Below are 17,105 nucleotides of genomic sequence, written 5' to 3' on the forward strand. Positions count from 1 at the left end.
TCTCGTGGGGAGATTCCTCACGTAAAAATAAGATTTAATTTTCATATCAACATAAGCACGATTCTGCTTTTTTCGTAGCTACAGGGTGTTAAAGTTTTAATAATCTTTCGATTTATTATAATTTTCTTCCAAGTACTTTTAGTGATTCGATAGAAAAATTTTAAGGGTAAAAGTTACTATAAGTGCTACATATTTTAATGCTAAAATAGTGTCGATTAATTCATCAGGGACGTGCATATGGGTTATCACTGGGATATTTTTCAAAAAAAAACACTGTACGCTACTGACTTTTTTCTTTTGATATCAAAATTGTGTAGGCTCTTTAATGCCGATTAAAAGTTATATCTTGATATTTTGTTGAATTCGGCCTCCTTGATGAGATAAACGCAATTTTATTAATCACAAATAATAAAATTAAAATAAAAATTAAATTCATAAATTATATATTTTACCAAATTTATTAAAATTTTTATTATTATTAGTTATTATTACTATTAGTCCAACCTACAGCAATTTCAATTAAAAAAAGAATGGTATTTAAGATAATTACAAAAAAACTAATTTTAAAAAGGTTTAACATCCTGTAACTCTAAAACTATACATTTCCATACCCATCTTTATAAGAACTTTTTTTTATATTTTTTGAGTAAGAATCAATGAGTACTTATTTAAAACTTTCGCAAGTTAATGATATTAAAAGTTTTTAAAGGTTGCTATTGGACTTGGACGATCAAGGCAAATTGGACGATCAAGGCAAATTTATAAAATTGCGTTTATCTCATCAAGGCGGCCGAAATCAACAAAATATCAAGAGACAAATTTTAATCGGCATTAAGCTGCTTACACTATTTCGCTAACAAGAAAAAAAAAAGTCAGTGGCGTATATGCTTTTTTTAGAAAAATATTCCAGTGATAACCCATATGCACGTCCCTGATGAATATGTCGACACTTTTTTAACTTTAAAATATGTCTCATTTATAATAACTTTTACCCTCAAAATTTCATTCGAAAAGCTAAAAGTAAACACCCTGTATACTGCTAAAAAATACAACAAATGAAAAAAATACACACACCACAAAATCTAGGGATATCATTTTATTAAAGTTAAAAATAAATGTTTTGAATAAACAACCACATATTTGTAGGCCGATTCTTTCTACTTCGATTGAAACGAAGTAGTCACACTAGTTATTTCTAAATTTGGGATATTTGCAGAAGTATTTGGGCATTTTTTGTCAAATGTATAAAAAGCACCTAGCATCAATTGTTCGAATTTAACCTGTACTGGCTATGTTTTTATGATAACTGGCCAGAATTCATTCAAATAACTCTGTTTAGTATTAAACGACATTATGGAGCGTAGACATCTTAACAGAGACGAAATGCTAAGGGCCATGGGTATACTCGAAGCTGGAATGCGCCAAATCGACGTAGCTAGAGCATTAAATACAACGCAAAGTGTAATATCGCGATTAAGTGCATGCTACCGTGAAAGTGGTAATGTTGCTGAAAGGCACACAGGGCGACATCGCATTACTACCCCTCAGCAAGATCATTTTTTACAATTAAATGCTCGACGCCGACCGACTCTTACAGCACCAGAGCTTAGTTTAATTCTCTAGGAAACACAATAATATAACCGTTAGTCCTGACACTGTTCGCAATAGATTAAGGGAGGTCAACTTAAGAAGCAGACGCCCCTGGAGAGCTCAACCCTTAACGAGAGGAAATCGAGAGGTACGATATTTATGGGCTCAAGATCATGTTCAGTGGTCGAATGAACAATCGGCCAATGTTCTCTTCACGGATGAGTCACGCTTTGGAATTCATCCGGATTCGAGAAGGCTTAGGGTATGGAGAGAACCGGGAAATCTTATTCGGTTGGATCATGTTCAGGAAGTGCACCCTTATCAAGGTGGAACAGTTATGGTCTGGGGAGGAGTCCAGTTAGGCCGAAAAACCGATCTCGTTTTTCTTGAAAGGTTTCTAACAAGAATCACATATCGTGATTTAATTCTTGAGCCTGTCGTGTTACCATATGCCAATGATTTTGGGAGAAACTTCATTCTCATGCATGACAATGCACGGCCTCATACAGCCAGAGTGGTAAGTGAGTTTATCAATGCTCATCAATTAAACATCTTATCCCGGCTGGCACAATCTCCTGACCTCAAACCCATCGAGCACGTATGGGGCGCGGTCCAAAGAAGAATTTTGAGAATGGGTATGCCTCGTGAAACTCGTAAGGATCTGGTTCGGGCCGTGAATGCAGCGTGGCAGCCTGTACCTCAAGGAGAGATCGACAACCTGATCGGGAGCATGGAGAGACGATATAGGGCTGTAATGAACAGTAGAAGAGGCCATACCCTTTATTAAGTAAAAATGGTTTTATCTTTTTTTTTAATTCACAGTTTAAAATAAAAAAAATGTGTGTTTTTTTGAGTTCAATAAAAATCAAGGTAAATTTGAAAAATTCGGTAAATTTCGCATTTTTATTTCCAATACGTCCTGTTAATTAATTTTAATTTTATTATATCAGAAATGCAAATAATAAAATTACTGACGATGGCTGGATAAAATTGTAATATCCCTAGACTTTTCCGGTGTGGTATAAACTTACGTTTTCAATCTGCTTTTGCAACAAAAACACCTCTTCCAAAAATTCTTCATGGAATGCAGGTCCAAGCAAAATGTCTCCACCATAAGTAGAGCTAAAAGAAAACTATAAAACCAACTTAGAAGTTTAGAAGTGTATTAAATGTTGGTATTATTATCAACGAAAAGGCAAAAAAGAGGCTAAACAATCATATTTTGTTTGACTCTATTTTTACGAAATAAGGATAAATCAATATCAACTTGTTTAATGAAAATTGTTACTTACAAAACTTAGACCTGCAGTTTTGATGAACACCTGATTGGTTCTGTAAAATGGAGAAAAATACGTATCGAAGTAGTCTTTCTCCTTTCTGCTTTGACTGGTAGGAGATGCCCATAATTCTATAGGATTGGTAGTTACTTGGAGGTATATACAACCAATAGATAAAGCGGCACTTAGCGCCATTCCTGATAGGATCACTGTTTTGGGCCAGGAAGCCATTACTAGAAATAAATATAAATTCTAGAGGTGGTACAAAACTGTTATTGTCAAATAACAGTTGGAAATGTTATTGTTTTTTAAAAGTAACAGCTTAAAATAGCAGGTTTCACCCTTATTGCAATTAAATTAAAATAAGTTATAGAGTGACTGTTATTCTCAAATAACAGTTAAAACTGTTATTGTCACCCAGCCTAAAATATCAGCTTTCTTTTTATTGCTTTAATTGTTTAAAATATAGATTAAGAATACTTACTTATACCAAATGCTTTAAAGTATCTGTATAAGGCATCGTGAACTTTTTCACCAAAAGGAGGTTTATTTGTATTAATTTGCCTGTTTCCTAAAAATAATCGAATAAAAAATAAAAAAATATTTTGTTTTGCACCCTGATAGTTTTTTTTATAGTGTGAGAAAATATTTTATTCTCCACACATGACCAGATTATAAATATTTAAAGTTATCATATATAATTACTTACTTCGAGTCAGCAAGTTAATTTTTTGAAGTATAGAAATTCCAATAAAGGCTAAACAGCCTATGAGTAATAGAGAAATTGAGGTATAAAATGAATATTCGTTAATATTACTAAATATATTATAGTCTGTATGTATACTGGTGTACAGGTTTTCCGGACAATTCACTGGACAGTCCGAGCAACTGCAAGCTGACGAATTGTCCTAAAAAATAATACAAGTTCAACAAATATTGTCAGTATACTAGAGTTGAGTATAAGCGTTGACATTCGCAATCTAATGGGCGAATTCTTGACAAGGCTGATTTGATTTCCCCTTATATCTCAAGCGCCGTACGGTGGAGACACCAATCGTTCTACGATCAACGCATAAAACACTTATTTTCTCTAATTCGGCCATTCGCGAAGCCATATCGAAGACGGTGTGTATCTGAAAGCGACAGTGTTGCCGTATTAAAATGTGTAATACGTTTAACGAAAATATCTTTGGATGAAATATCCGCGTTTATGTTTTGAAAATTTATTCGTGTCAAACATAGAATAAACAACAAAAATAAAAATGCTTTCGTAGGTACTGAATATGTCGTATGATCGAAAAAAGTCGTTTATTTGGCTCGGAAATGACGACAATTGACATTTACCATAATATTTTACATATGAAATAACAGCGATCTTCATTTCCATGCCAACTCTGACGCCGTCCTTTGTTTAATTATATAATATTATATTAAATTGTTTAATAATAGAAAATCCGTATTATTACCGTACTGTACCCAAAATCCATAAATCTACGGATTAATCAGTAGTTCTGGCAACACTGTCTCCGAAAAACCCATTCACTCTGTCGACCGGAAAACAGAACTACGGTATAGTATTCTTTATCCGCTGCGCTGTAAACGACTACGAACGCGCAGCGGTGCAGAGTTGAACTACATCTCGAAATTCTCGGACAGGCTGACGGTAACGCCAGCTACATCTCGGACAGGTTTTGTGCCACGAAATAATTATACTTACATAATACGTATACCTAATTATACTTACATAAGCTTCGCTGCACGTTAGAACCTTATAATCTAAAGGTGTATATAATCCCGTTATTGTAGTATTAAACTGCATCTTATACGGAGCAAAAGGGTTTTGATCAGGATCGTTCATATATAAAAACCACCTAGAATATGAGATGCATATGTTTTTATAATATTAAGGTACACCATCCAAATACGAAACAAGAAATGTTTTAAAAATAGGGCCTTTAAAACGAAAGTGTAACTAAACTTTTAGAGTAATATTAGTATTTTTTCTCGTGCATTTTGCAACACTACTCGCATCTATTTGTTATATCTCTGTAAGTCTCACCTTAGAGGAGTGCACCAAATAGCACCGTAGTTTCCACAAGCGCTTTGTAGTACTGCTTCGCCGGTACTTGGTAGAGAGACATCTTTGCAGGAATCGTACACGGCATCCATGGTTTCTTGAGGAGTGGAGATTGTGACTACATCAGTGTATTCTAAAATATGAGGAAAATAACAAAAGAACAAGTTTGAAGAAAAAATTTAGTATTGTCCCTAGACACTTAAATGCATGAGGAATGCCCACGATACAGTCTGGCAAACAGATTTTGGAAAAATTGGAAATTTGTGAGTGATGGTATCGTTCGAGGACTACTAAAGCTACAGTTTAAAATTATTTTCAAAAGGTACAGAGTGTCCCAAATAAATAAAAAATATTAAAGATGTATTTTTTTAAATGGAACGCCCTGTATATTTTTACATTTTTAGTTTCTACGATTAAAATAAAGGTAAATTTGATTAGGTTTACTACACTTTAATCTTAACGCTTTTGAAATATTTACGATTTTGTAAAAATAAAAATGTAGTAACAATTTTAATGCTTCATTTCTTTAGTAGTATTTGCGTAGCTAGATATTCTGTGGTAGTATTTAAGTTTTCAAAACCAAATATTGTACTGAAGTTTTTCTATTTACTAAATTTTGTGTTGCAATTTTAAAAATTATTTTTTATTTAAATTACAGGTCTAAATTATAAGAAAATGCATTTTCAACTAAAACTATAATACAATTTGATAGACAATTAAATTGAGCATCTGATTCACGTAAACTATACAGGGTGTTCCATTTAAATTAAACAAGTTATTTCCGTTTAAAGCTAGTAATTATATATTTAATATAAATTTTTAGACTTCTACTTTCAGAAATCAACAGAAGAATTAAGTTAGCATGGAGTACGTATCAGGGGCGGATACAGGAATTTATTTTAGGGGGGGCCCCAAATAAAAATCAATGTAGAATATGCTTTTTAGAGCGCCTAAGTATACTCAATCCTCTTATACGGCTATGAGACATGGACGCTTAAAGTGAACACCATGAGACGGTTGGAAGCTTTTGAACTGTGAATCTACAGAAGAATCTTGAAAATACCCTGGACAGATCATGGTACGCAATGAAGAAGTTCTTGGGAGGCTTAACAAGGAAAGGGAATTACTGACAGATATAAAAAACAAAAGACAGCATACCTGGGTCATGTCATGCGCAATAGTAGAGCAAAGCTTAAAATAAATAAATGCCTTTATTGTGAAAAAAATTTAAAATTTGTAGATAAAGGTAAAGTAAACAAACAAAGTAAGCAAACAAAAGAGAATACAAAACAAGTATACAAATTACATTGTCTGTCTGATTGTTGAAAATAAACATTTATAAATGTTTACAATGTCAAAGAATAAAAAGAAATATAAATAAGATTCAAAAATATTTAGTAAGTTTATAGTAAATATAGTAATAGCAAACATTAGACCAGTGTTTACAAGATCAAATTCGATTATCAAAATATAAGTCATTTAAGGCGTAGAAAGTCTTGTCTAGTAAATAAGATTTCAATGCTTTGCGAAATGAAGAAAATGATGCTATGGATTTGATTTTAAATGGCAGGTGATTGTGCATTTTTTTTCGAGTTGTATAATATTGAACTTTTAACTAACTCTGAGCGTGGGGTAGGTATAGGGAAATTAAAATAACTTTAGATAAAGATCTTGCTCCACCTTCCTGAATGAATAAGTGTGAGATGGCCTTTCTTGAGAAGCTGATACATGTTTACGTATTAGGCAAACGGATTCAAATATAAATAAGGAAGGCAGAGTTAATATTTTTAATTTTTTAAAGAAGTCCTGGCAATGAGTTCTGCTGTTTAGTCCCAGTGAATATCGAACAGCTCTCTTCAGGAGCTTGAAAATGCAGTCAAATTGAGTCTCACAACCCCAGAATGGAAGGGCATACCTGAGGTGCGACTCAAAAAGTGCATAATAAACAGTTCTGCCACTGACAAGTTAAGTTCCTTAGAGACAGATCTGAGGCTGAGCTTAATTTTTTCGACAAAGCATGTCCCATTTCAGAGAATTGTCTACAACAAGCCCTAAGAATTTTACAGATTTTACGACGTCAATGGTGATGTTGTTAAGTACAAAAGGCTGCAGCGAGTTTTTATACGACAAAGCTTTAGTTTTAGAAATGTTGAGACTCAGGATGTTCAAATCGCACCAAGATTTAATGGTGATTAAGTCATTTGATATAATCTTATGAAGTGCCGCGACGTCCTTGTTGCTCCAAGTGAAGCTAGTGTCGTCCGCAAAAAGACAGATTTTAATACCGATGTTTATGTTAGCAATGTCGCTTCTGAAGTTAATTATAAAAAGAAAGGTAGAAGGCAGAAGAGGACTTGGGAGAGACAAGCAGCAAGCACTCTTGGTTGAAAAACTTACGAGACTGGACTGGACTGAACTCACACGAACTGTTTCGAGCTGCACAGGACAGACAGTGTTTCTTCGCGATTGTTGCCAAACTTCATTAGAAGATGGTACTATAAGAAGAAGTATGTAATGTTAACTTACCTTTTCCTTGCTCAGTTTTGGTCGTATAGCTCGATGTCATGTAATACTGATACGGCGAGCAAGCCACCAAGCAGAAGAATTTCTGGAGATTCTTGACGCAGGTCGGACATCTGGCGAAAGGCGCCGAATTCTTGAATCCGTCAGTCATAAAATTGATTTGCTCATTGTCGCAACATAATTCAATAGGATCTGAAACAGACAAATCTAATTTTACATCAGGTTTTTATATTTGCAGAATTAAGATTGGAACCTTTGGTGTAAATTCAAACACTAGAGATACTCCTAAGGTACTCCTAGATTTTAACTTCTATAGGATGGCTCAAAAAAGTGTGAGTGGATCAAGATGTTTATTTTTTAGTTTAACACCCTGTATATTTATTGCATTTTTAGCTTCCTTTCAGATCACTTTACATAATCCTAAGATATAAGTAAATGTATTTCGATAGTTTCAGAGATATACATATATTAATAAATAAATAAAAAAATATTTATTTTTAAGCCTTTCTTAAAAAAAAATATTAAAAATGCAAGAACAGTCCTGAAATCAAACTATATTACATATTTACTTTAGATAGTCTATACTTACTTTGCTATAAATATGGTAATCGTAAATCATACAGGATGTTCAAAATTCTACGCCAAACTTTCTAAAATATAAAATAGTGTTTCTTGGTTTGTTTAATAATGGAACATGGAACACCCTATACAGGGTTGTTCGCCACATACGACGCGAAGTATTGTAGTTAAACGATTAGATTTTTAAAAGTTGTAAGTTTTGGGTTCGTTGAAGGACTATTAGAGCTACAATTAAAAAATATTTTTAAAAGATACAGAGTGTCCCAAATAAGTAAAAAATATTATAGTTGTATTTTTCTTAAATGGAACACTCTGTATATTATTCTATTTTTGGATTCTCCGATTGAAATAAAGGTAAATTTGATTAAGGTTTATCACAGTTAAACCTTACCGTTTTTGAAATATTTTCAATTTTATGAAATTGCAGTAAAAATTTTAAGGCTTCATTTCTCCAAGGGTATCAAAATTTTTAATACTAAATATTTACTGAAGATTATTTATTGATCAGATATTATATTGCAATAATAAAAATTTTACTACCTTGTACAGAGTGCCAAAAATTATATTAAATAATTACTAGCTTTAAACGGCAATAACTTGTTTAATTTAAATAGAACACCCTATATATTTTACGTGAATCAGATGCACAATGTAATTGTCTATCAGATTGTATTATACCATTTCTTATCTATCTCTTCAAGTTTTCGTAGAAAATGCATTTTCTTATAATTTAGACCTCATTTAATTATCTCTATCTACCCATGGAATATTGACATTTCAGATTTTTTTAAAGCAACATATATGTACAAAATGTGTAGGTGGTAAATATTGCAAGCCCATTGGTATACAAAAAAAAACTATTTAAATCTTTGTGAAATATGTGAAACAGTACACCAATTAAATAAATAATATACCACCATTATTTCCGACTAAAAATTAGTTAATTAAAAAAAAAAAAAAAAAAAAAAAAAAAATCTATTTTTTATATAAATAAGCATTCGTCAAAAATGAAATAAAACCTACAAAGATTGTTACTATTTACCACACTGTCTAATTACAGTTGAGGTTTGGAACCTTACAATTGTTACACAGCAAAATAAAACACTAAATCACCACAATACACCAAAACACTTTTACTTTACATGGACGCGCGTTTCGCTAACCATTAGCATCATCAACTTGAATGATTATAAACTAAAATTACAATCTACAAGTTGAGCGTTTATATACTCGCTCAGTGGGCAAACACTAGAGATACTCCTAAGGTACTCCTAGATTTTAACTTCTATAGGATGGCTCAAAAAAGTGTGAGTGGATCAAGATGATTTTTTTTTAGTTTAACACCCTGTATATTTATTGCATTTTTAGCTTCCTTTCAGATCACTTTACATAATCCTAAGATATAAGTAAATGTATTTCGATAGTTTCAGAGATATACATATATTAATAAATAAATAAAAAAATATTTATTTTTAAGCCTTTGTTAAAAAAAAATATTAAAAATGCAAGAACAGTCCTGAAATCAAACTATATTACATATTTACTTTAGATAGTCTATACTTACTTTGCTATAAATATGGTAATCGTAAATCATACAGGCTGTTCAAAATTCTACGCCAAACTTTCTGAAATATAAAATAGTGTTTCTTTGTTTGTTTAATAATGGAACATGGAACACCCTATACAGGGTTGTTCGCCACATACGACGTATTGTAGTTAAACGATTAGATTTTTAAAAGTTGTAAGTTTTGGGTTCGTTGAAGGACTATTAGAGCTACAATTAAAAAATATTTTTAAAGATACAGAGTGTCCCAAATAAGTAAAAAATATTATAGTTGTATTTTCTTAAATGGAACACCCTGTATATTATTCTATTTTTGGATTTTCCGATTGAAATAAAGGTAAATTTGATTAAGGTTTATCACACTTAAACCTTACCGTTTTTGAAATATTTTCAATTTTATGAAATTGCAGTAAAAATTTTAAGGCTTCATTTCCCCAAGGGTATCAAAATTTTTAATACTAAATATTTACTGAAGATTATTTATTGATCAGATATTATATTGCAATAATAAAAATTTTACTACCTTATACAGAGTGCCAAAAAATTATATTAAATAAGTACTAGCTTTAAACGGCAATAATTTGTTTAATTTAAATTGAACACCCTATATATTTTACGTGAATCAGATGCCCAATGTAATTGTCTATCAGATTGTATTATACCATTTCTTACCTATCTCTTCAAGTTTTCGTAGAAAATGCATATTCTTATAATTTAGACCTCATTTATCTCTATACCTATGGAATATTGACATTTCAGATTTTTTTAAAGCAACATATATGTACAAAATGTGTAGGTGGTAAATATTGCAAACCCATTGGTATACAAAAAAAACTATCTTTGTGAAATGTGTGAAAGAGTATACCAATTAAATAAATTATATACCACCATTATTTCCGACTAAAAATTAGTTAATTACATACTTTTAAATTGTTTTAATTAATAAAATATTCTAAATAAATGTAGATTTGACTTAGAAATCAATATAATAAGTTATGAAAATGAACGTCTCTGTTTTTATAAATAAGCATTCGTCAAAAAATGAAATAAAACTTATAAGGTGTTACTATTTACCACACTGTCTAATTACAGTTGAGGGTTGGAACCTTTGGTGTTACACAGCAAAATAAAAACACTAAATCACCACAATACACCAAAACACTTTTACTTTTACACTGGACGCGCGTTTCGCTAACCATGTTAGCATCATCAGCAGATGATTATAAACTAAAGTACAATCTACAAGTTGAGCGTTTATATACTCGCTCAGTGGGCACCGAGTGGGCGTGGCAAAATCTAGCCAACCGAGTCAAAGCCCACTGAGCGTAACAGTTAGATTTCCGCCACTAGAGTAGTAGGAACAAAGAACTTAAAGGAATTGGACCGTTGTCTCTGTTCATACTATCTTTACATTTATTGATTTTGATGCTTTCATATGCATCTAATTGCTTGTAATTTGAAACTTGTTTAATTAATTTTAAATTATTAAGATCTATACAATGTTCTTTATCAACAATATGTTCGGCAACGCAATATTTATCCGGTCTACCACATCTTATCTGAGCTAAATGTTCTTTAAAGTAATATTGATCTTCAAATTTGCCCAACATATTTCTGATTACAATCTTTACAAGAAATTTCATATATACCCGACCTTTCCAGTCGAGGTGTTTTATCCTTTGGATTACCTAATAATTGTTGTAATTTATTATTAGCACTATACACAAGTTTATAATTGACATTCTTAAAAATTCCTTTTAGACCACGGGATAACTCTCTATCAAACGGTATCGAAAAATATTTAGACGTATCTTGAAAAGTCGAATTTTCAGAAATCATTAACCTATACCTACCTTTTCTAATTAATTTATCAACTAGTGAAGGAGAATATCCATTACACTCAGCTACATTCCTAATGTAATCTCTTTCTATTTCATATCTTTCGTTGGAAAGTGGGAAACTAAGTAATCTATGAACTAATAAATTTAAACTAGCCATTTTATGTTCAACACTATGATGTGATTGAGCTCTAATAGTCTTTCAACAATCCCAAAACTTGCAATTTGTAAAAATCTAATCGTTTAGCTACAATACTCCGTGTCGTGAACAACCCTGTATATCATTTTTTTCAATAGATGGAGAATTAAAAAATGAACATTCTTTGTATTTAGAGTATTTCAAAATTTTTAACGGTTTCGCAGATATTCCCGGTTTTATATTTCATATAGATTTTTCCACAGTAAATTTTTATCAAAGCCACCCAATAATTCTTCTCTCATATTTTACCGTTGAAAGAGCCATATGAAATAAAACATGTTACTGTGTGTATCTGCAAAACTATTACAAATTTTGATATATTTTAAATAAAAAAAGTGTTTATTTTTTAACTCCCCATCTATTGAAAAAATAATATACAGAGTGTTCCATTAAAAAAAACGAAGAAAAATTATTTTATATTTTAGAAAGTTTGGTGTAGAATTTTGAACATCCTGTATGATTTACATGATTTACGATTACCATTTTTATAGCAAAGTAAGTACAGAGCATTTAAAGTAAATACCTAATATAGTTTAGGTTTCAGGACAGTTCTTGTATTTTTAATATTTTTATTAAGAAAGGCTGGAAAAAATATATATTTTTATTTATTTATCGTAATGTATTTACTCATATCTTAGAATTATGTAATGTGATCTGAAAGGAAGCCAAAAATGCAATAATATACAGGGTGTTACATATAAAAAAAATCATCCTGATCCAATTACACTTTTTTGAGCCACCCTATAGAAGTTATAATATTTTCCTGAAATTCATCCTAGTACATACTTCAGGTCTGCACTTAAACAAAATTCACAAGTTTTTTATTGTAGGAGCTACAGACGCCCGACGCACTATTGCCGAACCTTGTATATCTTACCTTCAGAATCGCCTTCAAAGAAAAATGGACAATATTCTCTAAGTTTCTCTTTGACAGCCGCGGAGTCATCACCAGAATTATTGAAGGCCATTGGCGCAGTTTCCTTTACGCAGTTTTGTCCGTGTCCTTTTGAATCTATGTGACAAACGTGCAAGAAGCTGCACTTTGGCTCTGGATTTTCGGCAAACACTTTCCATTCTTGCGTTAGAAATAGGAGAAAAAAGACGAAATATATATCTAAAAATAAAAATATTTTAATATCTATATACTAATATATAAAATCCTTAAGTGACTGACATACTGATTAATCACGATCCTGCTTAAACCACTCAACGTCAGAAGCTCAATTTTGGCATACTGGTTGATTCTAGGGTGTAGAGGTTCGATAAGAAGGGATTTTTCGAAATTCCAGATCCAAGAGGGTGAAACCACCCCTCAAATATTACAATATTTTTTATTTAAAAAACGGTCAAGTTTCCGAAAAAACGCTTAAACACGTATATTTTATTTTGTTTTTTACATATTTTAAGATTTTTTAAAAATGTATACAGGGTGTTTCGAAAAATCTGGTCATTGATTAATCACGATCCTACTTAAACCGCTTGACGTAAAAAGCTGATTTCTGGAAAACAGAAATTGACGTTTAAAACGATAAGGACGGGTTTCATCTCAAATTTCAAGAGGGTGAAAACGCCCCTCAAATATTACAATATTTGTTATTTAAAAAACGGTTAGTCTTTCGGGAAAACGCTTGAACAAGCATAATTTATTTGGTTTTTTACATATTGTGAAATTTTTTAAAAAATCATACAGGGTGTTCCAAAAAGTTGGGTAATTTCTTAACCACGATTCTGCTTAAACTGCTTGACGTAAAAAGCTTATTTTTGGCAAACGGATTTTTCGAAAGTCAAATTCCAACGAGATGAAACTACCCCTCAAATATTACCAAGTTAAATAATAATATCGCCATATTGTTTTTTCTCATGCTGACATAAATGTGAGAAAATTTTATCCAGTTTATATGTTAATGGAAATTCTTGCTTTGCTTTATCATCACCATTACAAATGATTAATTCGACGCGAACGAAGTCGCGGGTACACGCTCGTTTAGATATAAAAAAGGTGCGATAACCGTGCGTAATAATAACTTAACCAAATACAAAAAAAAACTTCAGTTAGGGGGCATGTATGTATACAGGGTGTCTCAGGCTGAGCGTGCATTAGAAGTTTCTAGAGAACTAAAATATCTAGATCGGAGATTTTTTGCAAATCACTGTTTCACAACGAGATCTATCGATTAAAAATATTTTCAATATGGCGGCACTTCCGGAAATACCGGAAGTTGACACCAACTTTCTTATTTTAAAGGGGTACTCCCATTTTTTATTACATATTTTAATTATCTACAAAATTTTATGAATTTTGATGTCACACACTCTATATCTATCATTTACCGTTTTTGAGAAAAAAATATTTAAAATTTTTGTAGGAAAAAATAAACTGCCTGCCAAAAAAATCTGTATAGCCTAAACAACAAATTTAGTGACATGTAGCTGCCTATTTCAAAAATTAAATGGTTTGAATGTCATATAATATTGGCCGTAGCTGTCATCGAATTGAGCGATTAAAAAATGATCATAAATAATTTTTTTCAAATGGAAACCCACTTTTTTATTTCACTAGTGAAGAGGTTTTTTAATTCGTTACTTTTTGATTATACATGTTTCTATACCTAAAATAAATTTTTTTTAAGTTATTTCAGATTAAGTTTTTTTAAGATTTAGGTAATTTTCCCGTGTTTTATGTGGAAAAGTACTTAAATTGCTAGACTGTAAATAGTTGCAAAAATTGTTTAGAACACTTATAATCTTTTATATTACCAGACGATACTTCGGTGTTATTATCGGTCATTAAATCGATAGCATTCATATATATATATCTGATTAAATCAAATAGTTTACAAATTTTTGAATGGCTGTAATTACAATGAATCAACAAATGCACGTGTGCTTTTTTTTGATAAATTTTTCGATAAATAATTAGATTTTGAATATTGTTTTAAGATACATATTATGTTAAAAGATAAAATAAAAAGTTTCCGGGTAGCAAAATAAAACAATAATTCGCCGCCATACACCAAAACACTTTAATTTTGACGCGCCTTTCGCTAACCATTCTAGCATCATCAGTAGATGATTAAAACTAAACTAGTCTCTAACTTGCTCTAGTCTACTCGCTTGGCTAGTTTGTCACGCTTGGTCAGTGCCAACTGAGCGCCTATACAAACGCTTAATTTGTAGATATAAGTTTAGTTTTAACTTTTAGCCTCAAAATTTAATTCGAATCGCTACAAGCATTTGGAAGAAATTTATAATAAATCTAAAAAAAATGAAGAATTCAACCTTCTGTAGATACGAAACGAGTCAGGATCGGATCTATGTTAATATGAAAAATAAATCTTATTTTTGCATGAGAAATTCCTTCAGGGTGCAGCCACACTATCCTAAAAACGGCGTATCGGCGTAATGGCGTAACGACCTTGAATCGATTTCCAGTAATTCTATTGGCCGAAATTTTTGACAGATGAATTTGACAGATAAAATTTCTGACAGATGAATGTTTCAGCCAATAGAATTACTGGAAATCTATTCAAGGTCATTACGCCGATACGCCGATACGCCGTTTTTAGGATAGTGTGGCTGCACCCTCACGAGAGACGGCACATGTTTTTTGAAACACCCTGCATACGTACCTATCAATATACAAGGTGGTCCGAACTGTATTTCGGATACTTCTATTTATAGAAACTATTATTTATTTAAAACATCTGCAGAATATAACTTTTCGTCCGTACCTGCATAAAACTACTAGGTGAAAAAATATACTATACAGGGTTGTTCACCACATACGTCACGGAGGATTGTAGCTAAGCGATTAGATTTTTACAAATTGTAAGTTTTGGGTTCGTTGAAGTACTATTAGAGCTGCAATTTAAAAATATTTTTACAAGATACAGAGTGTCCCAAATAAATAAAAAATATCAAAGTTGTATTTTTTAAATGGAACACCCTGTATATTATTACATTTTTAGTTTCTACGATTAAAATAAAGGTAAATTTGATAAAGGTTTACTACACTTAAACCTTACCGTTTTTGAAATATTTTCAATTTCGTGAAATTGCAGTCAAAATTTTAAGGTTTCATTTCCTCAAGGGTATCAGAGTTTTTAATATTAAATATTTACTGAAGTTTATTTATTGACCTTATACAGAGCGTCTAAAATTTTATTTTAAATAATTACTAGCTTTAAACGGCAATAACTTGTTTAATTTAAATGGAACATCCTGTATATCCATTTTAGGGGAATCAGATGCACAATTTAATTGTCTATCAAATTGTATTATACCATTTTTTACCTATCTCTTCAAGTTTCCGTAAAAAATGCATTTTCTTGTAGTTTAAAACTCATTTATCAATATATACCCATGGAATACTGACATATTAGATTATTTTTAAAGATGTACCAAATTTTTAAAGAGTACAGATATTAATATTGTCGATATAGTTTATTTATTTCATTAAAAAATAAAAAACTGTTTAAATATTTGTTAAAGAGGACCAATTAATATGATTCCATCACTATTTAAACTACATTAATTGACTGTTTGCGTTGATTAATAATAATTGCTCCAAATACTAAAAAACTGAATTTTGTAAGTGTATTAGGCAGTGTGGTAAAAAGTAACACCCATGTCAAGTGTTATCTGAACAAGCTCAACCTGTATCAAGGAAGTCTTTGCTGCAGACTCTGCGATAAAGATCCTGAAACAGCGGAGCACATAATATGTCATTGCGAGGCTCTGGATCGCAAGCGACACTCTTTATTTGGGAAAGTTAGGCTAGAACCGGAGGAACTATGCTCCCATCCTATCAAGGACCTGCATAAGCTAGTGCAGGGCACAGGGATAGGAGAATGGGTGCAGATATAGAAGGGGGACAAACACAATAGGCCTCACAGGTCGCAGTGTTTCCGGCAGAGGACGGCCCTTTGTTATGGAAAAAAAAAGTGTATTAGACAGTGTGGTAAAAAGTAACACCCATGTAACACCTTAAAAATAATATTTCGTTTTTTGACAAATGCTTATTTATAACAACAGAGACATTCATTTTCATAACTTATTGTTATATTGATTTCTGCTTCAAATCCACATGTATTTAGAATAATTTATTAACGAACATAATTAAGTATGTAATTAATTAGTATTTGGGCGGAAATAATATGGTGGTAGTATATTTAATTAATGGTATACTCTTTTATAAATATTTAGATAGTTTCTTTTTGAATACAAATGGGCTAGTAATATTATCATTTTGCTAAAAACGATAATATTACTAGCCTGTACATTTTGTACATTTGTTGCTTTAAAAACAATCTAAAATGTCAATATTCCATGGGTATAGTGATAAATGAGGTCTAAAATATAAGAAAATGCATTTTCTACGAAAACTTGAAGAGATAGGTAAAAGGTGGTATAACACAATTTGATAGACAATTAAATTGTGCATTGATTCTCCTAAAAT

General features: G+C 31.4%; 1 protein-coding gene across 1 annotated transcript in view; it reads right to left on the reverse strand.

Moving 5' to 3' along the window:
- The window catches only part of LOC115877438 (NPC intracellular cholesterol transporter 1 homolog 1b-like), a gene marked incomplete in the record, with an annotated part of 59,845 nt that overhangs the window by 40,681 nt on the left and 2,059 nt on the right, over window positions 1-17,105 (reverse strand). Inside the window, 8 exon segments of the mRNA XM_030893591.1 lie at window positions 2,622-2,723; window positions 2,883-3,100; window positions 3,352-3,438; window positions 3,577-3,775; window positions 4,612-4,738; window positions 4,927-5,077; window positions 7,471-7,659; window positions 12,525-12,761. Coding sequence (XP_030749451.1) covers window positions 2,622-2,723; window positions 2,883-3,100; window positions 3,352-3,438; window positions 3,577-3,775; window positions 4,612-4,738; window positions 4,927-5,077; window positions 7,471-7,659; window positions 12,525-12,761 — 1,310 coding nt within the window.

Source organism: Sitophilus oryzae, unplaced genomic scaffold (assembly GCF_002938485.1).
Source record: "Sitophilus oryzae breed Bouriz unplaced genomic scaffold, Soryzae_2.0 scaffold_1492_pilon_pilon, whole genome shotgun sequence".
Classification (NCBI taxonomy): domain Eukaryota; kingdom Metazoa; phylum Arthropoda; class Insecta; order Coleoptera; family Curculionidae; genus Sitophilus; species Sitophilus oryzae.